Raw genomic sequence first — 23,422 nt, forward strand, 5'->3', positions numbered from 1 at the left:
ATGATTTGGTACCTGTTGTATCCTTTGCGAGGGTATGCAGCTGTTCCCCTTTCATGATCCTGTGCCAATACATCCCATGCATGTTCTGACTGACCTGCCATCAGAACGACCGAAGCTCCCGTCCTTGCACCGAACCACCCTCTTCGCCGAACCTTTGCGCGATACGGTCGATACGCCGCGAGACATGTTGTTACGACCCTCATCATCTCCGTTGCTGTCGCCGCAATTCTCATATACCCCTTCCCGTTCCTCTACACCTCAGACTTGAGCAATGGCGCCTCCAACCTCCCCCACCATGTGTGGACTGCTGCGCAGCCGCTCAAGGAAAACAGTACCGAGCCCGACGTTATTATGCGCTCCATATGGGTCCACGGCAGCTATATGAAGGCTTTGGACCGCGATGTACTGCTTGGTGCCCTTGGACTTCAGGACGAGCTGCTTGGTCCCACCAAAGATTTCAGCCCGTGGCGGCCCGCCGCTAACCCTCAGGCTCACGACCCCCATGCTGATCTTGCACCTCAGGAGCGGGATACATTTCACGTCGTCAACGGCCTCACCAACCAATCGTGGTTCTTCCACTCGCCACTTCAATACTGGTCCTGCTCACGGGAGCGCATATCCGATGATGAAAACATCGTCTCCACGGTCAACGCCAAAAAAACACAGCCGACTTCGGTCAATGTTACTCTCAGGCATTCCATCGTCTTCAGTGGAAAGCGCTTCGAAGACAGAAAGCTCTTGGCAGCCGATGCGCTCGTCATCACCTTGATCCATATGCGCGATTCACCCGTCGGCCGTCAATGGGAGAGAAGAGCCGAAGCACTCGCGACCCGGGTGAAGGACAAATGGACCGCCTACCCGGCGGACGGGAAGAGCATGTCCAGCCAGTTGTACGAGTTCCAGTTCATGCCCATATCCATGCAAGACACGGTGATTCTTGCCCTCGCGTACGGTCTGGCAGGCGTCTACTTTCTCTACAGTCTGTCTAAACTGAGAGCGGTCAAGTCCAAGATCGGCTTGATAGTCACGGTCTTCGTACAGGTCGTTGTCTCCATCATGTCTAGTTTTACGGTATGCGCCATCTTCCGCGTTGACTTGTCTGGCATTCCGCAAGCGGCGTATCCTGTGGTGGTCCTCTCGATGAGCCTCGAAAATATATTCAGACTCATCAACGCCGTCATTATGACTCCCTCGGAGAACAGCACAAGCAGCCGGATCAGCCGCGCGTTTGGAGAGACAGCACACGTTGCGTTGGCTAGCTCGGCACAGAATGTCATCATCCTGTGGGGTCTGTCCAAGATCGTCTCGCCCGGCGTATCCGCGTTCTGCACCTTTGTGGCTGTTGCTATTGTTTTCGACTTCTTCTACATGTCTACGTTTTTCCTGGCCGTCCTCAGTGTTGATGTGCGACGGACAGAACTCAGTGACGCACTGGCCAAAGCGTTCTTGAAGAACAAGCGACACGGACAGGAGCAGCCGCTGAAGTGCAGCTGGTTTGAGGCGATGCTGCAGGGCAAGATAGCTCTGTCCACCCGCATCGCTGGTACAGTCATCATGATCACTTTTGTCTTGATAGCTCAGTGGCACTTTTTCGAAAACGACACCTTCATCCGGCTCCTGTGGGGGGTTTTTAGGATCTCCAGAGATACCGTCAGCTTCAGCCAGCCAAAGAACTCGCTGCTAGTCGACATCCACCAAGCGCGAAGCCCTACATCTTGGCTTCGCCTTCAAGATCACGAAAGTGCTCGCGAGGTCATCAACGTCATCAAGCCGCGGTCCCATAGTTACATCGCCCGGGTGTATGACCCCTTGGTATTCGTCCTCAAGGGCGCAGATCGCACGCCCGTCATGCCGGAGCGCCCCCTGCTGCCGGCCGTGTACGACTTTATCGACCATCACTTGAAGCACTTCCTCGCCACCGTACTGTTCATCCTCTCGGCTGTCCGTCTTCTCATGAACTATCTGCTCTGGGGAGACGATGCCGAGTCGAGACGGAATGATGACATGAGCGACCAACCTCTGTTGGCGATCGAATCTCTTCCAGAGGCTCATTCTTTGGATGTTGTCTTGATGTCATCCTCATACAACGGGCACATCATCTCCGTGGGACTGGATCGGGCAATCCGTGTGTGGAACGTCCGGTCGGGAGGTGGGGATTACTCGCTGGCCGATATCGAGCCGCCCCCTGAGAACCCCTTCCCGATTCTGGCAGTTGCCACGGACAAGAGATCCAGCTGGTTGGCCTTGCTGTCATCTCACAAGGTATTTCTATGGAACCTTGTCGAGCGACGTTGGGGTCAGCCAGTCCCGGTAGAACTCAATGGCCAGAAGCCAGAGGGGTTCTTCTTTGGCACTCCGAGTTTTGACTTCGCAAGCCCGCTTGTCGTTGTGCGTCGAAACGGGACCATGACGCAGATCATTCCTGGGATGAAAGAGCCGATGGAGTTTACAATCTGCAAGAGCCCCTTGGTCTCGGTCCGACCGCTTGTGCAAAAGATCGCTCCGCATGGCTCTTCGCAGCTGTCGATACTGACGACATCAAGAAAAGGGTGCATTCATGTGGCGACCCAGCAAGAGAACGACACCTGGGCGTCACAAGGCCTCGATGCTCACTCTGTCGAAGATCGGGATGCGAGCCAGATCGTGCCGCTGTCGGCTCTTGGCTCGTTCCTAGTCGCCAGGTCTCAAACGGTGGACCTCATTGACGCGAAATCGAAAACTCTCCTTCACACATTTAGAACAGAACCCATCCAACCGCGATCGTTGAGGTGCGTTCATTCCTCACGACGGAAGCCGCAATGCGGTTCGATCGGGCTCGTTTCATTTAGCATCGCGTACAACCACGCGGAGACGGGTGACTGTATCATACACACATTTACGCCCAAGGAGGATGGCAACGTCATCTGTTTCCGCAATACGGAACTCCCCTCCAGCCGCAGCTGCAGCGGTTGGTCCGAGACGATCGAGTCGAAGCGGCAAATCCGCAATCCGGGCACATGGGAAACACTACCCAACGGCTTCCTCGTGGGCGTGCGGAGAGTTATTGACGATAGCGGGTCAAGCAGTGGCGAGTCGTCCCCCACATCCACCGGTGGCCTCCGCCGCAGGATGTATCAGCGGATAGAGAAACGACCGAGCAGATCATCGGATAACTGGGAGGTCTGGGTGGCTTCACAGCTGGGAGGGGAGGAGCTGTATGAAACGAGGCCACTCCACGACGACTACGAGATCGGCTCGCATCTCATCATACCAGCACTTGGCCCGATGGTCAAGGTCGGCACGGCGTCGGTCGCGGTTGGTTTCGGCAATGTCATCAAGCTCATTACCGTTGGGCATCAGCATTTCGAAGACTTGGCTGAGAACGAGAACAACGGTGATTCTCTGCCAATTGGTAGCCGACGAAGGAAACCAGCAACGGTCACCCATGCCCGTATGCAGGTCTCGTCGTGGATATAAAATCATGATACACATTCAGCGAGACGAGAGTTTGGTATTAGGGATAGTTATATTCTGCGGAAGGCATACTTTTCTTCTTTTTTTATATACCCAGGATCAACAAGGGAGTTGGGATTTTACTTATCATATTTTCTTATATATATCCATATGTAGGTAGTGGGAGCGGATTTCTGCCGTTGGGATCAAGCGGGGAATGCCATACTGCTTCAAATTCGGCTATTATTTCAGGTCGAACGACATGTGTTTGTGAACTTGTTTGATGCCCATGTCTAATCTCCCAGTGAGGTCCAACGTGAACAAAAGCGGCTCTGTTTGGCAGCTGATGGGTCATGTTTCTAGGAGCTGGTACCCCCAACTCGGAGATGAATCTACTTAACTCGGGGTCGATGATGTATATGTACTCTCCAGAAGCCTGATCTGTCTTGTTCAGAATCAGCTTTGCTGCGGCACCCTATGACCCAAACAGTTGCCGCTGCTCCTGGTCTGCAGCTAGCTGGGCTCCTGTTGTTCCCTAACTTGTCCAGAGAGTTGGACCACTCCGCTGCCCGCCGTCCATATCGGTTCTCGACGTCTTGCCACCCGGGCCCACCTCGGGGCCGTGAGAGGACGCCATTCGCAGGGCACCGGCTCTGGGGTACTAATTCTGTCTTGTCCTTTCCGTATACGTGCCATTGCGGCTAGAGATTGTAGCCACGCTGGTTGCTCTTCAGGGGCACGTCTTTGTACGATGATGGGATTCCCGGAGGGTCATTACGGAGTAAGGGGGGTCGCGCTCACAAAATAGACGGACCGTCGGCTTCGTAGAGCTCTCTCTGTAGCTGGTACCCGGGTCGAGAAGGTGTCCTCCGTCAAGGGCCACGGATTGTCGTTTTCAACGACGAGCAGGCCGCCCAGGCGGGGAAACACGGCTGGGCGTGGCCGAGTGTCGGTACGCTTGCTTCGGGATTTCTTTTGAAGCTCTACCGGTCTGGAGTCCAGAGACACATCGCAGACTAATCGGGTTGCATCGCACCACAAAACAAGGACCGGCCGCCGGTACGGCGTTTGTAAAACTGTCTGTAGGGGGCAATCTTTATTCCGGCCTGCCGCTCCGTTGGCCAATGTCCGTTTGGTGGCATGACTGTGCTACTATACTATACCACCTCCGCCGGCAATTGTTCCTCGGCCGACCCCTGAGCGGGCTCGGGAGCTTCCTCGGAGCTTACAACAACCCGTCCCCCCTTTGCGGACGGTATCCCATACCGAACCAGTTCTCTTCTCCAATGAGGCCCTCCTCTTCGACCATTCCTAGCCTCCTTTTCCTTTGGTGCGAATTCCACCGTGTTCTCGTGACGCCAGAAAAAGAAAAAAAAAAGAAAAGAGTCCCGGGTAAGAACATTGAAACACGAGAGCTTCCAGAGCTCTCGTAGTTGCCATAAAAAGATCCCCATGATCACATGCTATGCCACAACATCATCCTATTGACCCCCTCCCCTCCCCCAAAATCATTTGTAGCGCATCCTCGGACACGGATACCTGTCCGGGAACCACATCAAGCACTCCTCGCAGGCGTCGTCGAGGCTGATGGTCTGCCAGACCTGCCGTTTGGCGCACGGCTTCTGGATGAGGCTGGCGGGCTGGCAGAAGCGGGCAAAGGTGAAGGAGAGGTGCTTGCAGGTGAAGGCGTGGGCGTAGTACTGGCACATGTTTGTAACCTGGCTTCCCGGGGGGGGGGGGCCTTTGTGCGTCGTCAACGGTTTGGGTAAGATGCGTGCTCGTGTTCTTCTTCTTCTTCTTCTTCTTCCGAACTCGTTGAAGGAGCGTGTGTTTTGAGTGGCGACGGAAAAAAGAAAAAAACGTTTAAGAGCCTGTATCCAGGTGATGCTAGCCAGACGGCCGTGTGGCCGGTGAGAAGTCAAGACCGTCTCGTTGACGAGGAGAGTTGCGTGCGGGCCGTTGACGTCTTCGAAGGAGGCGGCTGATGGCTTAGGCGAGAGACTGTGTACGTGGTCTGCACATGGAGCCGGAGACACGGCGATGCTATCAAACCTTGGTGAGGCCGATATCTAGGAAAGGAATGTAGGTAATGCTGGCTCAACAGGAGCTTCCAGACATCGAACAGCAGCTGGGCATGGAGACATTGACGCCGGGGGGTCCTATTTGTAGCTTCGTCGCTCGGGCAATCATGCCATATCCGTTTGTTCCTGTCAGGCATCAAACCGGTGAGAAGGGTCTACGGCGTCACCTCGATCTTCCTGACAGCTCCGTTTGGGCAGCTGTGGGAAGCCTCCCTCCTCCTTGCAGCACGTCAAGCCTTAGCCAGGTACACGCGAGATAAGAACCCAATGAGACGCATCCCATACCGAGGCGGCGAGATCTTGCGATCTCGGCGCGGCCTCGGAAGCTGCAACATCCCGTTCCGGGGAGGGCAAACGGGGACCTCGGTGGTCACAAAACCAGGAACGATACGTGGGGGGGTATCGGACAAACTGGCTCGAGAGTCGACGCGGAGGCACAACTATGCCCAGTAGAGCAGCTCGCTTCGGATACTGACCACGAAGAGGGCCGACTGACAGCTGGCGTTGGTGTGTTGCACTGGCTTATGAGCACGTCCACGTGGTGACGACAGTTGCCCAACAACGGCATCATCTGTATCTTGGGAGAGCTCGGGTAGCCATAAGGCAAGTCAACCCGGGCCGCAAGGCGTGTGCTAACCCACCCTCAACTTCACCCTTGAATCGAGGCATGATGGTGACAGATAGGGCTGCAGTGCCGGACCCCAATCATGTCGTGCGCGCAACGACTGGAGTCCAGGGCAGATGACGAAGTAGCGATAGCGGAGGACAGTGGCGGAGTGCATGGTTTCGGGCGGGCGGCAAGGCAAGACGGCCTCCGTCGCCTGCGTCGACAGCACATGCCAAGGGGTACGTGTGGACTTCACCCTTGACGGTTACGCTACAAGCACGCACATGGGCACATGTATGCTGGCCGTTAGTCTCAAAGCAGGCCGGGTTTCAGCCGGTCCCCGCAAGTTGTCCGGTCTACTGCACCAGCCATTCTTCAGTATCTTACTCCGTACTGCTTTTCTTCAGTCAGCATGCAATTGGGAGCAAGTCAGGCGGAGCGGGCCCAGAACGAGGCGAGAAGCCGCTCGTGCAGTCGTAAGCATGATGGCAGAAGAGACAAGAGCCGCAGGCATCCGGTTACTACTAGTTCTTCACCGCCAGTTTTGCCACAACCTGTTTGTGGCCAATGCCCACTCCCGCAGACGTCAGGTCGCGCCCGGGAGGCCGCACAAGAGGTTGGCGATGGCGATGGCGATGGCGACGGCGACGGCGACCAAAACTATTGGGACTCGAGGGGTCCGGGGCCGCGGAGCGAGAAAGAAGAGAAAAAAAAGAAAGAAAGAAAAAGGCTGGGATCAGATCAGAGAGTTGAGTTGAAGGCAAAGGGACGTTTTCCCTGCTTTGAGAAAGCGCGCGGCATCCGGTTGGCCAGATCAGAGCATGTTCGAGGCTAGATTGGATAAGGGCTAGTGCATCCCAGGTCGCCACGAAACAAAGGGGGGGGGGGGGGGGGGGGCATCTGACGGTACGTATCGCGTATTGCTCTTGATGGGAACACCGACGAGCACAACTTGATCCACGACGGACAACTTGTGTCATTTCCACTCGTACGAGAGGACTTGTGCAACCTGTATCGGCGAATACACCACGCTGTTTAAGCAGTGGCTCGTTTTGGAAGGTGAGCTAAACCCCCAGACGGACCGGGGCAAAGACCCCACGGGCTCCCCGTTGCTGTTCGGGGATGACGGGAGCGATACTCGACAGTCGACAATCGGCCACGTTTTGCGTCTCCAGGCTCCTTATGTTGCTTAGATGATGTACTATGTAGTAGGCCAGTGCTCCTAAACAGCCCGCGCACGGCTGAGGGTGGGTTTTCCTGGGGAGCAATGGACCGGTATCAGCTCATGGGAGGCTGGTCGCGGAAGTGCAGTGCGTCAGCCTGTGTGGGCGCATGACGACCTTCAAACGGACCCGAGAGACACGTCTGAAGAGGGAGAGAAAAAGCAAGCAAGCAAGCCAGCAGAATTTGTGCGAATCAGGGGAGACGGCATGCCTGGCGTCTCAGAGTGTTGCCATGGGTGTGGCAGAGGTAATTAGTAGATGCGCCTCTTGGACATGACAGCTAGCCGCCGCCGCCGCCGCAGCAGCAGCAGCAGCAGCAGCAGTAGCGTAACTTTTGAACTTGGCGACTCAATGCGGAGGCTTGTCGATCTTTAAGTCGGTCTTTAAGTCGGTCTTTAAACGATGGTCGGAATCCCGTAGACTAGATAGACCCTTGGAAGAGTGGCCGGTCGGTAGTTGGCTTGTCTCGGACGCGATTCCGCAAGTCAAGACTAGGGCCCTAGCCCACGCTATCTTGTCTCGGCGTCAACTCTGCTCAGAAGGCATCCCGGGGATCGGGTCAGACGAAAGACACGGAGGGCCGTAGAGTGGTTGTGTGTAAAGATGGGACGGCGAGCAGCGGCAACTGGCGACTGGCAGCGGCAAAGCAGCCAGACGACTGACTGTGCGGGCGGCTGTTCGGTCAAAATGATGGGTAATTGAGACGACGGTTCCACGGCTTCCGTTTGTTCGGGCAGAAGCCTGGAAAAGGGAGAAAGCGAGAAGCTGGTGGAGACAGCTGGGCGGAGAGACAAGGGAGAAATTCCGTCTTCACTCCCACCTTGGTGGTGGGCGTGTCGCGCCTGTTTCCCTGCCATGCTGGGGGTTCAGAAGCGGGCCGTCCAAGCTCCAGCTCCAGCTCCAGCAGCTTTGGGCAAGCTTTTCTCTATTTAATACCTTGTTGACTGACTCTACGGAACGTCTTATGTCATCTGCCCCTTGACCCGTTGATCTCTACTAGCTACCCTTACCCGGCCCCGAATCCCAAGGTACTCCGTACTTGGTTTCCTTTTCCATCTACCTATTTCCTTCCTGGGCTGTCTTTCCGCCTTTCCCAACCCCGGCCCCAGCCTTTCGAGGTTGATGTCACTGGCTGCTGTAATCCGAATTGGTATCCGGGTCTCTTCTCTCGCTTCCTCCGTTTTTCCCGCCCAATCTGGCATTCGTCGCTCGCTTCCAGCCCATGCCACTGACCAGGCCTCTCACCCCATTGATTACTCTCCCTCCCACTGACACGGTGCGCGCTCGGCGCTCGTTCTCCCCAGAGTTTGACAACTCATCTTGCAGCATCTTACACCCCCCCCCCCCCCCCCCCCTTCACCCAGCCTTCAACACCCACCGTCATTCGTTGCTTCTCATCTCTGTACGACATCAGCCACGGCCGCCGGTGCTGCTCCTGCTCCTGCTCCTGCTCCTGCTCCTGCTCCTGCTCCTGCTCCTGCTTCTGCTTCGTCCCATCTCATCTTCTGGACACCCTCTATTCCCAGCCGGCCACGGCATCCAGGCTCCACGTCGCGACCGCACCGCGCCGCACCGCGCCGCTGCTCTCGCTCACAAAGGCCCACACTCCATGCACGATACGACCGCACGCCCCAGTCCTCCTGCGTCCGTGTCCGCAACTCTCCTTTAGGGCACATATAACCTGCAGCTACCTACATTGCCTTACATTACATTACATCGCCCGAACCCATCTCAGAACCTGCCCGCGACCTCGCTGTCACTCGACTCGTTCTCGCCTGTGGTCGCGATGCCCTCATAGCCAAACTTCTACCACAACGCTCCGTCCCACCTCAATCCGACGGCCGCTACTGCCACTGGTCGCCGAATCCCATCTCAACCCACTGCATTTGCTCCCGTCCCCAGAATAGACCTCGTTTGACGTCTGATTCCCGCCCCCGCAGCCACACCCACGCCCGCCCTCACCGCCTTCTTCACCAGCATACCCTTCGACGCTCGTTCATCCTTCCAGGGATCGCCCTCGCTGCCCGAATTGACGACTTCAGCTACGTCAACTTCCACAGGGCCACTCACTCGACAATAGTTGACCTAATCTTCAAGCAACGTCGCCATGCCATTTGCGAAAACAAATCATCTCATCCTCGTCTTCCTGGTTAAGCCTCAGTCGACATTGTCTCTTTGCTAGTCGCTATCTGCGTCCCGCATCCTTGCACTCGCCACGTCCACCCTACTCCCTCACCTAGTACTCACTTAATGTATTATACTTGTGAGTGGTCGATCTCGGACCTTCACGCCACTATTGCTTACTCGTCGCAGTCTTAACCAAGTCTCATAATCAGTTTAAACGCAGTGACACTAAGAGCGCTTGAACCGACCCTCACCGAGCAGGCCTGACTCTTGTCTCGTTTCCCGGCTCGTCTGCACTTACTGCCCTGGCAATTAGTTCACTTCCAGCCTCTTGGATTTCATCGCTTTTCATTTGCCGGTTCATACTCTCCTTCATAGACCTTGACTTTGGCGAAAAAGAAGCCCGCCAACTCTCTCCCCAAAAAGGGACCAATTTCTTGGTACAAATCAGACGCCAAGTCCAGAGACGACTGAGATCGGCCCCCCATCTGGACACATCCCCGGGATCAGAGCTTTGGTCCCCGCTATCTCACCCGCGATACAGGTCCCAATGGCTTCCTCCGAGGTAGACCAAAAGTTCCTCGGCAAATGGGCAAAGACTGTGGAAAATGACAACCCCTTGTTGTCCTCGATGCTCTACAAGATCCTCGGCCTCTCGCTCAGCCTAGCAGAGAAGCTCGTCACGGCGAAGAAACAGCGTCGTCCAGACGTGGCCCGAACGCCCCAGTCTGCTGATCTCGTCCTTCACATCATCTGGCTTTCGAGGGAAGGTCTGGTCATGCTCCAGCAGTATGTTATTCCCATGGTCGGAAACCATACGGAGCTCCGTGTGTTGGCATACAAGCTGCGGGCATCGTTTTATCACATCTTCGTCCTGTTTCATAACAGACCTGCCGTGTCAACCATGGGCATTGCGACCCCCGACACCATGGCCGGCCTCACGCCCCCGAGGCTTGACAAGGGCAAGGGAATCGCAAGGGAGGAATGGAACGCATCTCAGGGGTCGATACAGCCGACGCACGCCCTTGAGGGTGGACCGGTGAACCCACCGCCCGGATTCCCTCCTCAAAGCAACTCGGACTTCCCTGCCGCCTTTCTCGAACCGCCGAGGGACTATCTTCCCGATGCCCAAAAGTATTTTAAGGAAGCCATTGCTCTGGCCGATCAGCATCTCTGGGGTTCCCACTCATTGCGGTTATCGGTCAAGACGGAGTACGCCGCCTTCCTCTACGACTGCGTACACGATACCGACGGGAGCCGCAAGCTGGCCAAGGACACCATTTCTGAGGTCTACGGAGCGTCAGAGGGAATGGATGACGACATGTTTGCTGATGCCTGCGAACTGGTCACCGTCCTGGGGAAAATGATGAAGCGAGGATTGGGATCCAGCAACAACACCTTGACGAAAGGGTCCAGTCCCAGTCCGGCCGCGCCGCCAGGGACAACGATGGCGCCCGGCATGGAGAATCCTATCTGAATAACGGATCGGTTAGTGAGTTCACTTTACGTCGCCAGAGAAGGCCCATCCTTCACACTTCAGCCAACAGACTGAATCGATAAAAGGCGGGAAGGCAGGACTATCGGACGCCAGCACCTTTGTCAATCCCTCGGAGGGCAGCGAAGGGGACGGCCAATCCGAGGTCAAGAGTGCCACTTTGCGTCTACTGGATCTACTCTGGAAATCGACTCCAGGTCTTTAGTTGAGACCCTGAAGTATGGATTCCTGTTTGCGATATTGATAGCCATCAGCAACACTGTCGTTTAACGGACTGCGACGATACGTCAAATACGGTTCTACCGTTCCGCATAACGCTTTCAGGCCCATCTGTTAGGGTCGGGCGGCACATGATAGGAAAGCGAGCCTTGTCAGTTCTCAAGGCTCTTGCATGTAATTATATCTTGGATACGCTGGGCACGAGGTTTGCCTCAAAAGGGGTGTTTCTAGGTACGCCACAGGTGGGTGGCCGTATGCTGTAATTGTTTGTTCCATTGATACCCCGTGACGCGCGGTGGGTGGTGGACTGTACTATTCTTGTCGTTGTCGGAGTTGGAAAATCAAGCCATCTATTTCTCTTGCGTTTTTTTTCATCTGGTTTTTTTTTTCTTTTTCTCAAGATCTATACGTCGTATACAGGTCGAGGAAAATATTACATACACCTCACAGAGGTAGAGAAAGAGAGAAAGGAATGGGCGGGGGAGATGGAGAAGTTAACAAAGGCTTGATTGATGGTCTCAGTTGACTATTAACTATCTATGTAAAAAAGACGTGTTAACCTCCTCCCCTTTGGTGCCAACCCCCAAGACCCAAGATCCACGTCGGCCTTTTATCTATCCTCTCTCGATTGAGAAAAGTGAAACTCGAGAGAACAAATGGAAAAGAAATGGAAAAGAAAGAGAGAGAGAGAGAAAGGGGGGGAAGAAGCAACGCTCGCTAGGTAGCTAAGTTAGAGAGGATCCCGAAAGCGCAGCCATCAATAGACCGGAGTATCCCAGAGCAAAACAAATCGGCGCAAATACCCGCCCGCCACCTATCCTTTTTTGTGTTTCGTTATTATTCCCTGGCCGCCCATTTCAGCACATTTCGTTGTTTGCTTGTCTTTCAAGCCCACCCGTCCCCCCTCGGTGGGTAGTGAAAAGTGAAGATCAGATCCCAGTCGTAACTATTATATCCTATGGTGACTGGGGCTTATCCCATCCCTCACCAGAATTTCCAAGGCATCCCATCCTTTACCGTCGTTCATCATTAACCCCCACTAGAGAGCTCTCATTAGGTAATAGAATAAAGGACGTTTATCCTCATTCCTCGTCGTATTCGACAAGGGCGTCCTCGGGGACGTCGGCACCCTCGTTCGGATCCAGGAGCTTGTCGCCGTCCGCCACCGAGGTGGCCCAGTTCCACACGCCCACCACCTTGCTGCGGCCCTCCTCGGCTTCGCATCGCGCCTTGATCATGTGCAGCGGCACCATCCGGCCTGTGACGTTGAAGAAGTTGGCCTGCATCTCGAGCCACTTTGTCGCCTCCCGCCGAGACACCAGGGACGCCAGGATCTTATCGTCGCGTCGCTGGCGCTTGTCAGCATGGCTGGGTGGGCGTAAGGCGGTTGGAGGGGGCATCAGCGGGTAGGGAAGAGGGGGGTAGAGGGCCGGCATGACGTGGCGGCGGATGTAGCGCTCCTGGCGGGCGAGCTCGCGGTGGTAGCACTTGGCGGGTGAGTCGCTGGCATCGTCGCCGTCGTCACCATCATGGCTAGTAGCGGAGGATGTGGAGGAGGATGCCGAGGTTGTGTCGCGGAGGAGGGCGAGGCGGCTGCGGAGGGACGAGCTGGGGGAGTCGCCGACGGAGTTGGATGAGGAGGGTTTCGGAGTGCTGTGCGCTTCTGAAGCCTCGGAGGGCTGCTGCTCCTCGGCCTTCCGGTTGGGTTGCTTGGCCTTGGGGTGAGACTTCTTGGGTTCCTTGGTCTTGCCATCGGACGTCGCGTTGCCCTTGTTCTTCCTCTGCTCAGCTTTTCGCTCAGCCTTTCGCTCGGCTCTTGACTTGAGCTTGTTGTCGGCCTTGTGTCCCTCCTGGCGCTTGTCGGTGTTATCATAATGGCTCTGATCGGTCTTGCTGTCGGTCGTGGATTCTGTTTGGCCGTTCTCCCCTTCAGACTCCGTCTCAGTCTGCGCGTCGCCTCCGGATTCGGAGTTCGCGGCGTTGGCCTTGGCCACGTGCCATCGCTTCTTGACCTCGTTCTTGCCCCGGTTGATGGCATTGCCAATGGAGGCCCAGCTCTCGCCACCCTCCTTCATACTGATGATGAGAGCGTCTTCTGACGGTGTCCAATGGCCTTTGTTGGACGACTGCGTACTGGACGAGGCGCCTCCGCTCTCGGGGGACGCGTCGCCGGACGTGCTGGACTCATTCGAGGTGGTTCCCCCAGATGTGGTTGATTGGGCCATGGCTGCCTCCGCGCTGGGAGTGGACTGGTTGTCGGTGCTCACTTCTGAGCTTGGGGCAGCGGAAGACTCAGCCGAAGCCAGATTGTCATCATTGGCTCCGAAGAGGTCGCCGACCGCTAGGTCATGGAACAAGTCGACGAGTGTCACAGTGTCGCTGGCGTTGTCGTCTGAGTCAGTGGTCACTGCCGTACTGGAGGACTTTCCGTCATCAGCCTCCATTGCGGAGTCCGGTATATACTTTGATTTGCTCCTCTTTGAGTTCTTCATGGCCGCGGAGGTGTAGGGTAAACTTGGAAAATTGGGGCCTTGTCTTGCAGTTTATGAGTTAATCGTGTAAAAGGGAAGGTGCGTGGTCTGCAAGTTGAACACTAACTTATGGCTACTTCCTGGTCGACACCGGTGCTGATTATTGTTTTATCATAAGTATCAGCCAGCCAAATAACGATTGGTGGTAGAAAATGAAGATCAATCGTTTGGCAATATTTCCTTGAGTGCTGGTAAGATCGAAGTTCCCCAAGGTCAGTAAGGCGGACCTGGTAAGATGAAAGAAAGATGTTGACGTTGCTGTCTGCCGAGCTCACATTAGGTTTCCGGCAGTGGAGGTGTTTGATAGAAGTCTGCACTGGCTGAATTGTATCTTGGTGAGGCCAGTAGTGAGTCGGCAGCTGCTGTCCTAGGGTGGTTCTCTCACTGGTTGGAGGATTGAAGCGGTAGTGGATTGAGTAGTAAGGTATTGTCTGGGGTACCTTTGGTTCTCGTCACAATTTCCCTCCAAGACGATGCTTTTATTGAGCGGGTTTTGTATTTTATTCAGTGACCTAAATCAATGAGTGGATGAATTGAGAAGCTGCCGGTCGGGGAAGGCCTGTTCTGTTCCGGCGGAGGCTTTTCGTGGTGAAGTAACAGGCTACCGGTCGGTGGGTCCTCTCCTTGATTATCGTGATCGTTTGATTGCGGAAATAGTGGCCGATTAAGCAAGAAGCGCTCTTTTCTTAAAGAGATGGCGCAATGGGAGTGGACAGAGAGATATGTTTTGTTATCGATTGTTGTCGGCTTGAGATGCAAGTATAGGTGGGGGACGTTTCAATGGAGTTGCATCAGGCGAGCGAGACGCTGAACGAAGAAAACTGCCAAACTAGTGACGGCAATGTGGGATTAGTGAGAAAAAGAGTGAACTGCCACACGGGGCTGAGGTGTAGGTGGGAGGGGGGGAGGAAGTTGAGACGTTGCTGCGGATGATATAGGTAAGAGTGAGTGTGGGCGACACTCTGTCAAAGCACGAATCCCTTCACCAAAAGGACAAAGGTGGCAAATGATGTGTCCACCATATTCAATATATGGAAAAATTGTCGGCCGCGGGGTTGAAAGTAGCAAGAGTGGGAGATCAAAGTACGGTCTCGAAGTTGGCTACAACTACGCGTCCCCGGAAAAGCTACCAATACGGTTCATGTCCAGCCTCTCCAAGACGGCGGAATTGCCAAGAACACAGACAGGTCGACCGGAAGTCAGTTGGTATGCATGTGTAAGGTGGTGTAGGTTGTGTACAGACATTCGTACGCAGCTATTCTAAACATGGGACGAAGGGACGAAACAAGACTTCGGGGTCCAGCCAAAGTATGACTGGATCCAGATCTGGCGAGACCGGGCGGCTGTGCGATCTGCGTTGGCGCAGACACATGATGGGACGAAGTCTACCGGGGACCCCGTTGGAATGATTTACTGAGAACATGCTGAAGCTTGTCCGTCGTCTTGTAACGTGCCAAGTGTGACGTAGAGGTTGCAAGGAAGAAGCAGCAGCAGCAGCAGGAGCTGCAGTCGACGGGCCGGTGCGGGGAGGGGAGCGTAGCAGATAAATGGGTTTATCATGTAGGTACAGGCATGGCATGTAAGGACGTGTGGCATTATCAAGTTGATGTCAACGACAAGGTCCGGGGATCGGGTTGAGGCTCTGCTACTATGCACCATAGTGGGTGCAGCCAATCAAGTCATCCTTCGCCCCTGCTTACTCATGAGTGTCGTTCAGGGCTTCATTGTTGGTGGCAGCAGCGGCGGCTATAGAGCAGCGATTATGAATAGCCGAGCTTCTCGTCATGGAAAGGACCAAGAAACCTGTCGGAAGCCTGAAACAGCGGCAACCTCTTCTTTTTTAGCTACCACCCCCTCCAACCCGTCGCACCCCAACACAACACACGGCCGATTACAGTACCTACACTACACCCTCACTCACGCAACAATGGCAACGTCGCCCTCACTGCCTAAGCTGCCGCCCAATTATCAAAAGGCCTTCGAGCTGATCGACGAGGCCCACAGGCAAGACCCCAGGCCGTCGGGTGTCGAGTCTGTCCCTTTTGAACTCGACTATGCCCAGAAGATGACCCGCTGGCTGGCTGTGCGATGTCCCTCAGCGTCTCCCGTCTTACAGCTGGCTTGCCGCGCCCAGCACTTCAGGAGGTAACATAAGCACCCTTTCCGTTTTTTATTTATTTGTTTATTTATTTATTGCATAATCTTTTTTTTTTCTTATAAAAAGTAGTACTAGCTGCAACTCTTGAAGCATATGAGACGATGAACAAGACGCATGACCTCCCGCTCCGGGATGGGTTAGGTACAATGCCGGTAGCATGACAGGTCTGACTCACTGGCGAATTTACTCAACAGATGGGAGACCCCCCGCAACACGTATCCAATGACCCGGCCGGGATACCTCGCTTGGCGGGCGAAGCTCAAGTCCCAGGCCGCGGCGCAGGTGGCTGAGCTCATCTCATCGTCGCCCGAGATCCACCCGGCCCTGCCTCAGGAGGACGTCGACCGCGTGGCGGCTCTCATCCGCAAAGAGAACCTGAGCGCCGACGAGGAGACGCAGGTGCTCGAGGACGTGGCGTGCCTCGTCTTCCTCGACGACCAGTTCGATGCCTTTGAGAGCAAGGACGAGATCGACGAGGACAAAATCATCGGCATCCTGCGCAAGACGTGGGCCAAGATGAGCGAGCCCGGCCACGCGCTGGCGCTGAAGATGGACCACAGCGAGAGGGCCAGAACTCTTATCGGCAAAGCTTTGGCGGGGTGAGACGAGGTTGGAAGGGGGGTAGTAGTATAGAAAAACCTACCTAAAACTTTTGAATGAAAAAAATAAAAAAAATAAAAAAAGAATCGACAGCCAGCTAGCTGCCTGCCGATGCTACCCCGGTGATTTACCGCAATGACATGGTCGTATTCCGTGCATGCTTTAGCGAGTGAAACCCTTCCTGGGGAACCCCTCAGCCCCCCACCAGCCTTCCAGCACTAAATAAGTGCCCGCCGCATCAAAGGCGGCAACCCCACCACCGAGAGACCCTCTCGGTGCAGTGCCCCCCGAACTCGAGCCTTAGCGTCCGGCCCGTGGCAACCTACAAAGATGGCCACTCAAGCTCTCACTCCGACTGCGCGCTCCGCCCCCGCCTCTCCACAACACCCATGCCGGGTCGAGTGTGCGTATCGAGCGAGCAATTGGTAAACATTTTGGCGACCGGAACCATGCCCCCGAAACTCACGTCCGCCGAGGTATCAAAACACAACAGCATCGGCGACCTCTGGCTCGTCATAGACGCCCACGTCTACGACTTCTCCGACTTCGTCCGCGAGCACCCCGGCGGCATCGCCGTGATCCTGCAGTGCGCCGGCAAGGACGCCACCGACGTCTACTCCGAGGTCCACGGCCCCAACCTCGTCAGGTCGACGCTCCCCGCGGACCGCCACAAGGGCGTCCTGGCCCCCGGCGCCGCGCTGCCGAAGCCTCGACAGCATAGCTTCCAACAGCAACAGCAGCAGCAGCAGCAGCAGAAGCGGCAGAAGCAAGCGCGACCAGAGCCCGAACCTACAATGGGCCGAGACCAACCACCCGGGCCCACTGCCCTCCCCTCCAAACCACCGCTCGACACCCTCATCTCCGCCCACGACTTCGAGCAGGCGGCGTCCGTCTCCTTTTCCCCCAAGGCCTGGGCCTTCATCTCCTCTGCCGCGACGGACCTGCACACCAAGGCCCGTAACGCCTCCGCCTACGCCCTCATCGGCCTCCGCCCGCGCATCCTCGTCGACGTCGCCTCCGTCTCCACATCCACCGCCATCCTCGGCAACCCCGTGCGCGCCCCGATCTTCTGTTCGCCGACCGCCATGGCCCGTCTCGTCCACCCGGACGGCGAGAAGGAGCTCGGCCGCGCCTGCAAGTCCGCCGGGATCCCCCAGTGCGTGTCCGTCTCGGCGTCCTTCCCGCTGGACGAGATCTTCGCCGCGCGGGCCACGCACCCCTCCCCTCCCGCCGCCGAGGGTGCGGCGGCGCCCCACGTGCCCGTCTTCTTCCAGCTGTACGTCGACAAGAACCGCGCCAATTCGGAGCGCCTCATCCGCTCCGCCCAGGCTCAGGGCGTCAAGGCTCTGTTCCTCACCGTCGACGCCCCGATCCCGGGGAAGCGCGAGGCCGACGAGCGCGTGCGCTCCGACGAGTCCCTATCCTCGCCCATCTCCGGCGCCCGCGCCGGCAACGACGCCAAGGGCGGCGCCCTCGGCCGCATCATGGGCAGCTACATCGACGCGTCGGTAAACTGGTCCGACATCGCCTGGCTGCGGCGCACGGTACCGGGCCTGCCCATCGTCCTCAAGGGCGTGCAGACGTGGATGGACGCCGAGCGCGCCGCCGAGGCGGGCGTGGAGGCTATCGTGCTCTCGAACCACGGCGGGCGCAGCCTCGACACGTCTCCGGCGACCGTCATGGTCCTGCTGGAGCTGCAGAGGAACTGCCCGCACGTCTTCGACAGGGTCGAGGTCTACGTCGACGGCGGCGTCTCCCGCGGGACCGACATCTTCAAGGCGCTGTGCCTGGGCGCTAAGGCGGTTGGTCTGGGCAGGGGTCTGCTGTATGGCCTCAACTACGGCGCCGAGGGCGTGGAGAGGTACATTGAGAGTGAGTTGGGCCCGTCTCTCACACCTTTTCTTTTTCCTTTTTCAGTGTTTCGAGGAAAAACCCCCGGGCCGGCCGTAACTGACTGACTGACTGACTGGCCTTGTGTAGTTCTGCGAGACGAGCTGGAAACGACGATGAAGATGTGCGGCGTCACGAGCCTCGACCAGGTCCACCCGGGCTTTCTCAACACACTGGCCGTGGACCATCTGGTCCCGGGACGGCAGGACAACCCAAACACGCCCTGGCGCCGTGACAGACACAGCCGGTTGTGAAGCCTTGCCCGGCATCAAAGGCACATGACGACGTATCCACGATGCATGCTTGGTGGCAAAAACAAAGATCATTTGTGCATTATAGAGGGGTCGTAAGCCCCGTCCAGGCCGTGTAAAGACGTTAGGGTATTGCATATATACGTAACGACAACCCCTCTATTTCTCCCCTATACCCTCCTTTCATCGTCTTTGTGCAAACCCGTTTTCCCGTGAATGGGGCTGAGTGGGTTTCGCAAACATCATGACCTTGGCGAATTAAATCCATCATCGCTGTTCGTCCTCTTCCAACAATCCTCCACCATCTAAGCCAGCTCCCGCAGCTCGCCATCACCTCTGTGAGCAGGCAGCTCGGACGAGAACCCGGGTTGCTGGTAATGCTGCTGTGGTGGCACCTGCTGTGCCTGTGTAGGTGGTGGAGGCGCGTTGTAGTAGCCCCCTTGCTGCTGCTGCTGCTGCTGCTGCTGGGGCGAATACACCGGGCTGAGGCCGTTCTGGGTCGGAGCGTACTGCGGTGCCACCGACTGGTCTGTCGGCGAGGGACTTATAGGCGGCGGGCTCGAGGGCGGGCTGACACCGGTCTGCTCGTACGAGCCCGTCGTGGTGTCGTACGGCTGTTTAAGCATGCTCTGCCTGTTGTCCACGGGAGCGAAGCCCTGCGGGAAGACTCCTGCCTGCGGAGGGGAAGGGCCGTAGCCTCCCGGCGACGGCTGCTGATACATCTGCGGTGGTCCTTGCTGAGGCGGTTGGGGGCCGTTATAGACGACGGGGCCCGGCTGGTTGCCGGCGTTGCCGGCGGCTGCGTCCTTCTTCTTCTTCTTGCGGAGAAGGAAGATGATGCCGAAAACGACGAGGGCGATGGCCGCCACACCTCCGACCACGCCGCCGACAATGGCACCTATTGGGGTAGACGATCCGCCGCCGCCGCCGCCGCCGCCACCGCTGCTGCTGCCGCTGGAACCCCTCGACGTGGCTGTCGGGGATGTCCGCGACAAGGTGCCGGCCTCGGTCTCCGTGTCGGTGGTGTCGGTTGCAAAGGGAGCTGTCCTAGTTACAGCGTCCAACGTTGTCCCTTCGTCCGTGAGGGAGGTATCTGTGGGATTGGCGTAGACGACGATTCTCTCTTCGCTGGCGGCGCATCCAAAGAGGGTGTAGCGGTTGAAGAGCGAGCCGGAGTAGACGTATGTGAGGCACTCGGGCCTCGCCGAAGAGGAGCTGTTGGTCTGTGAGACACAGAGCCCTCATGCGGGCGGAATGGACACGCGCAACGTACCAGTACAGCATGAGCGTATCACCGCTGGAGTAGAGCCTCGAGGACGATGACGGCAAGCAGCTGCTGGCGATCTTGCAGTCTGTCACCGCCGCAGACGCGCAGCACCCGGCCACAGAAAGGAAGCTGTTGATGACGCAAGTTCCCACATCGCAGTAGATGGAATCGGCTGTACCCAGGTCAGCAATAGCCCTAAACTATGTCGTCGAGGCTCAACTCACTCGAGATACCAGAGATATAACCGCAGGTGTCGTCGCCTCTCACGCGCTTAGCCAGCTTCAGTTCGACATTGGCCGGGTCGGGCGCCGCCGTAGGGCTGGGACTGAAGCCGAGCTCCTCCATGTTCATCGCGGCAATGGTCTGCCTGGGCGGGACCCAGCTCGGGGTGTCGTCCTGCCATCTCAGTGCTTTGGACTCCGCGCCCAGGTACAAGCAAGCAAGAGCTCCTAGTTGAGTGAGTCGTCCCATGTTGATGGATCCTAGTTGTTCCCGGTAGATATCAACAGGAAGAGGGTGGGAACGAGGAGAAGGGGCAGGGAGCGAGGGGTTATAGAAAGAAAAAGACGAATACGAGGAGAGGCTATCGGAGAAAAAAGGGAGTCAGAGACAGGCAGCCTGCGCGACGGCAACCACACCTGTCCGGGATGAGGTGAAAGTCCCCGAACCGAGCACGCCCTGCGGGAGAACCGGCTGGCCATAGCGCCCCCCAACGTCGCTGAGACTCAAAAGACAGTGTACGCCAAAGGAATTCAGCCTCAGCTCCTTGTCCTGCAACTTGTGGTTGGTGTCATGGCCCGACGGGTATGGGTGGTTGGGCCAGGTAGAAGCTCCACCTCGCGAGGTACAGATACGGACTGATGTGCTGCGATGGTGTATAACAATGCGGGCTGGCAAGGCAGACAGGAATATAATCAGTTATGGGTCGCTGGCCTCCTCTTGTGAGCCTCGACCGCATGTCGTGTTAGCCAACCATGAGTCAAGGGGATCGTCACCGTCCCAGTTCGTATTTCATCGTTACTCCACGTCTACTGCTTTGTGATCACTCGGCTGAACCAGAAAAGACGCTGTATCACAGAGTCTGGGAATTCACTCGAGTTGTCACGGTTTCTTACCCAGCCGCAGCCTGATAAGTCAACCTCTGGCTCGCCGGCCACGACAGCTCATTGCTGGCATTGAGCATTCGGCATGATGGCGGTGTGCGGTGGAGTCGAACGGTGCCCAAGACAAGACTATCAAGTCATTAAGCCCGAACCGGAGAATGTGGCTTGTAGCTGAAGGCAGGCTTCAGCCCAGCTCCTGGTCGAACTCGCGAACCACGCCCAATCAGAAGCCTGCCGGCTGAAGAGGCATGCAGCGAACTTGACTGAAAGCCCCGCGTCGTTTCTTAGACGTCGGTCGCTAAGGAGCGGGAAGCCTTGCACGCCGGAAAGGGCTCTCCCGCCGTTCCCCGCTTCGGTGTCTGGATCAAGGGTCTCGAGCATTCACTGCGGAACTCTGGGGGGATGAGGGCGGAACGCCGCCCACGAGGCAGGGCAGATTAGCCAATCTGTGCGCCAAATTCCATTCCCCTCCGAGCAGTCAGCTGAGACCGGTTATGCTCGGCCGATAGCGTGGATGATCCTCCTCTGGGTGCTGTTCCTGCAGCCTCTCACGAGGTTTGTGGGGGGGGGGAGAGTCTTGACGGGCCACGTCGGCAAGAGAATGCCCAGCGCCGGGCGAGCCCACCTAATTTAGAGATGGGATGGCGTTTTTTGTAGATCAGATGCCGTGTCGTGTTCGCACCATGCCCTGTTAGTTGGCTGTGTACAGAACTACACTGGCACGACGGTTGTTTTCAAAGTATTCGTCTATTTTTTGAGACATTTTCGCATCGATACTGCGCGTAGCTCTTGTTGATACTCGAACAAGCATCGGTGTAACGATGCGCCGAGTTATGTCTTGTGGGCATAGATACCAGGTTATCTCATTCCTGTACCGTGTGGTGCGGCAAACCATCCTCGAGCAAGCGCTTCGTTTAGAATTAGCGCCATCAGTATTGGCGGATTACTTCCTGCGCTGTGAGCGAATTGCAGCAATTGGAAGAGAAAGAACCTTTTCAAGGGTTGATGTATGATATAGGACAGACCTCTGGAACCCGGGACCATGACACACATATGTCATTACCAGCCGACGTCAATGCTTGGCTCAGTGGGTCGCAGAGCCATCATAATCCTTGGTCGATCTCAATATGGCCGAAGACCACTCGGATACAAGTCGGGCTTTGGCTGATTCCCGAGCCCGCGTGACAGCCAGTACCTGATTAGCTTCTCGTCAACGCATACGGTCATACCCTTTGACATCCACCGTCGGTTTTCCATGCCTCACAGCCGCTGAATGCCTGCCATGCCGCCGGTTTATATCGTTTGCCACAGGCAAGGTGCAGGAAGGGCCGTCGACTATGCCGTACCTCTCTTCTATGACCTGAATTGCCCGGGCTCGGCCGACCCCTAACCGGTGAAGATGAGGCTGCAGCTCCGAGAAACTAACACTACATGCCATGCTTTGCTTGACACCATGGCACGATAACCCGGCAACTTTCAATCTTGCCGTTGTTGACCGTGGCCTCTGTGCCCAGGTTTTCGTCATCCAACAGATGGCTCTGAGGGTTGGAGACCCGCAAAAGTAGTAATCCAGACCTGTATTATGCCAGCGCACATGGAATGTTTTGAGAGCATATCCTGCCTTGTGTCCCGAGGCGACGATGGGCGTCCATGCTTGCAAATCGTATGATAACTGCAGTGAACCGTAGCAAACCGCAAGGGCACCGCCAAGCTACCAACCACTGCCCCTGCCGCTCGTGCGACCTTACCAGGAACGCTTTCACGATTCCTTCAGGTAACCAGCATTGGAGCGGACGTGGATTCGCGTCAAGTGAACAATTGGCCGAGGCCAGAGCATACGGGATCGCCTGAGAATGAGTACGCACATCCTCGCCGGCTGATTCAAAGGCGGTGTCGGCGGCATCACTGTCGCGCACCTCCGGTTTCCGGAACTCGGCGCCGCCTACATATTCTAACCAGTGTATCTTGTTTTGGGCTGGAAGCTCGTCGTGCGCCCGGTCCTGGGCGAGGTCAAGTTCGTGTCCCAGGTCAAGATGGAGACATTCTATATTGTCCCCACGCCCTTGAGCGTTGCTGTGAGCGGGTCGAAGTCACCGATGCAGAGTTTGCATCGACAGGATACAGAGTCATTATCGACATCCCAGCAATCCGAAGTCAGCTGCGGGCTCTATTTTCGATCCGCGTGCTGCACGGGGATGCTGCACAAGGTACAACAGGTGACGCTGTTGCAAGAACAACGTCCTGTCTTCGTCACACTGTACACCATTGTACCACTTTGGCAAGGAGCTGTTCCAGGTGCGAACTGCGACTCATTGTCGTCGTTTCGGATGTGCCTTGGTAGAGGGAGCGTATTCTTTGTGGCAGTGTTTCCCGAGATGTTCCATCGATTTTCCATGATGGCCGGAAGGCTGCTATGACAGGGGAGCAGACCGAATAAGGAG

The 23,422-nt window shown here is 56.5% G+C and overlaps 7 protein-coding genes across 7 annotated transcripts; 5 read left to right on the top strand and 2 right to left on the bottom strand.

The window, feature by feature from the left end:
• Window positions 1-3,456, top strand: LY79DRAFT_512094 (sterol-sensing domain of SREBP cleavage-activation-domain-containing protein; the record flags this gene model as incomplete). The annotated part of the gene is made up of 2 exons (XM_060554331.1): window positions 1-32; window positions 105-3,456. The coding sequence occupies 2 exons, from the start codon at window positions 1-3 to the stop codon at window positions 3,454-3,456; spliced, it is 3,384 nt and encodes a 1,127-aa protein (XP_060415954.1).
• Window positions 3,457-6,188: 2,732 nt separating this feature from the next.
• On the top strand, window positions 6,189-6,990 carry LY79DRAFT_127293 (uncharacterized protein). The gene has a single exon (XM_060550819.1). The coding sequence runs from the start codon at window positions 6,294-6,296 to the stop codon at window positions 6,876-6,878; it is 585 nt and encodes a 194-aa protein (XP_060415955.1). The 5' UTR covers window positions 6,189-6,293; the 3' UTR covers window positions 6,879-6,990.
• A 3,027-nt stretch (window positions 6,991-10,017) lies between these two features.
• LY79DRAFT_588997 (14-3-3 domain-containing protein) lies at window positions 10,018-10,944 on the top strand (the record flags this gene model as incomplete). Its single annotated transcript, XM_060560984.1, has 1 exon — window positions 10,018-10,944. The coding sequence occupies one exon, from the start codon at window positions 10,018-10,020 to the stop codon at window positions 10,942-10,944; it is 927 nt and encodes a 308-aa protein (XP_060415956.1).
• Window positions 10,945-12,263: 1,319 nt separating this feature from the next.
• Window positions 12,264-13,673, bottom strand: LY79DRAFT_511923 (uncharacterized protein; the record flags this gene model as incomplete). Its single annotated transcript, XM_060554318.1, has 1 exon — window positions 12,264-13,673. One exon carries the CDS (start codon window positions 13,671-13,673, stop codon window positions 12,264-12,266), a length of 1,410 nt encoding a protein of 469 aa, XP_060415957.1.
• A 1,808-nt stretch (window positions 13,674-15,481) lies between these two features.
• Window positions 15,482-16,593, top strand: LY79DRAFT_548604 (glutamyl-tRNA synthetase). The gene is made up of 2 exons (XM_060557415.1): window positions 15,482-15,857; window positions 16,065-16,593. The coding sequence occupies exons 1-2, from the start codon at window positions 15,640-15,642 to the stop codon at window positions 16,471-16,473; spliced, it is 627 nt and encodes a 208-aa protein (XP_060415958.1). The 5' UTR covers window positions 15,482-15,639; the 3' UTR covers window positions 16,474-16,593.
• Window positions 16,594-17,218: 625 nt separating this feature from the next.
• On the top strand, window positions 17,219-18,673 carry LY79DRAFT_548607 (FMN-dependent dehydrogenase). Its single transcript, XM_060557416.1, has 2 exons — window positions 17,219-18,342; window positions 18,451-18,673. The coding sequence occupies exons 1-2, from the start codon at window positions 17,265-17,267 to the stop codon at window positions 18,612-18,614; spliced, it is 1,242 nt and encodes a 413-aa protein (XP_060415959.1). The 5' UTR covers window positions 17,219-17,264; the 3' UTR covers window positions 18,615-18,673.
• Window positions 18,674-18,916: 243 nt separating this feature from the next.
• On the bottom strand, window positions 18,917-20,349 carry LY79DRAFT_668444 (uncharacterized protein; the record flags this gene model as incomplete). The annotated part of the gene is made up of 3 exons (XM_060563528.1): window positions 18,917-19,826; window positions 19,885-20,050; window positions 20,103-20,349. The coding sequence occupies 3 exons, from the start codon at window positions 20,347-20,349 to the stop codon at window positions 18,917-18,919; spliced, it is 1,323 nt and encodes a 440-aa protein (XP_060415960.1).
• Between the last annotated feature and the right edge of the window lie 3,073 nt (window positions 20,350-23,422).

This window comes from Colletotrichum navitas, assembly GCF_030913465.1.
Source record: "Colletotrichum navitas strain CBS 125086 chromosome Unknown LY79scaffold_18, whole genome shotgun sequence".
Classification (NCBI taxonomy): domain Eukaryota; kingdom Fungi; phylum Ascomycota; class Sordariomycetes; order Glomerellales; family Glomerellaceae; genus Colletotrichum; species Colletotrichum navitas.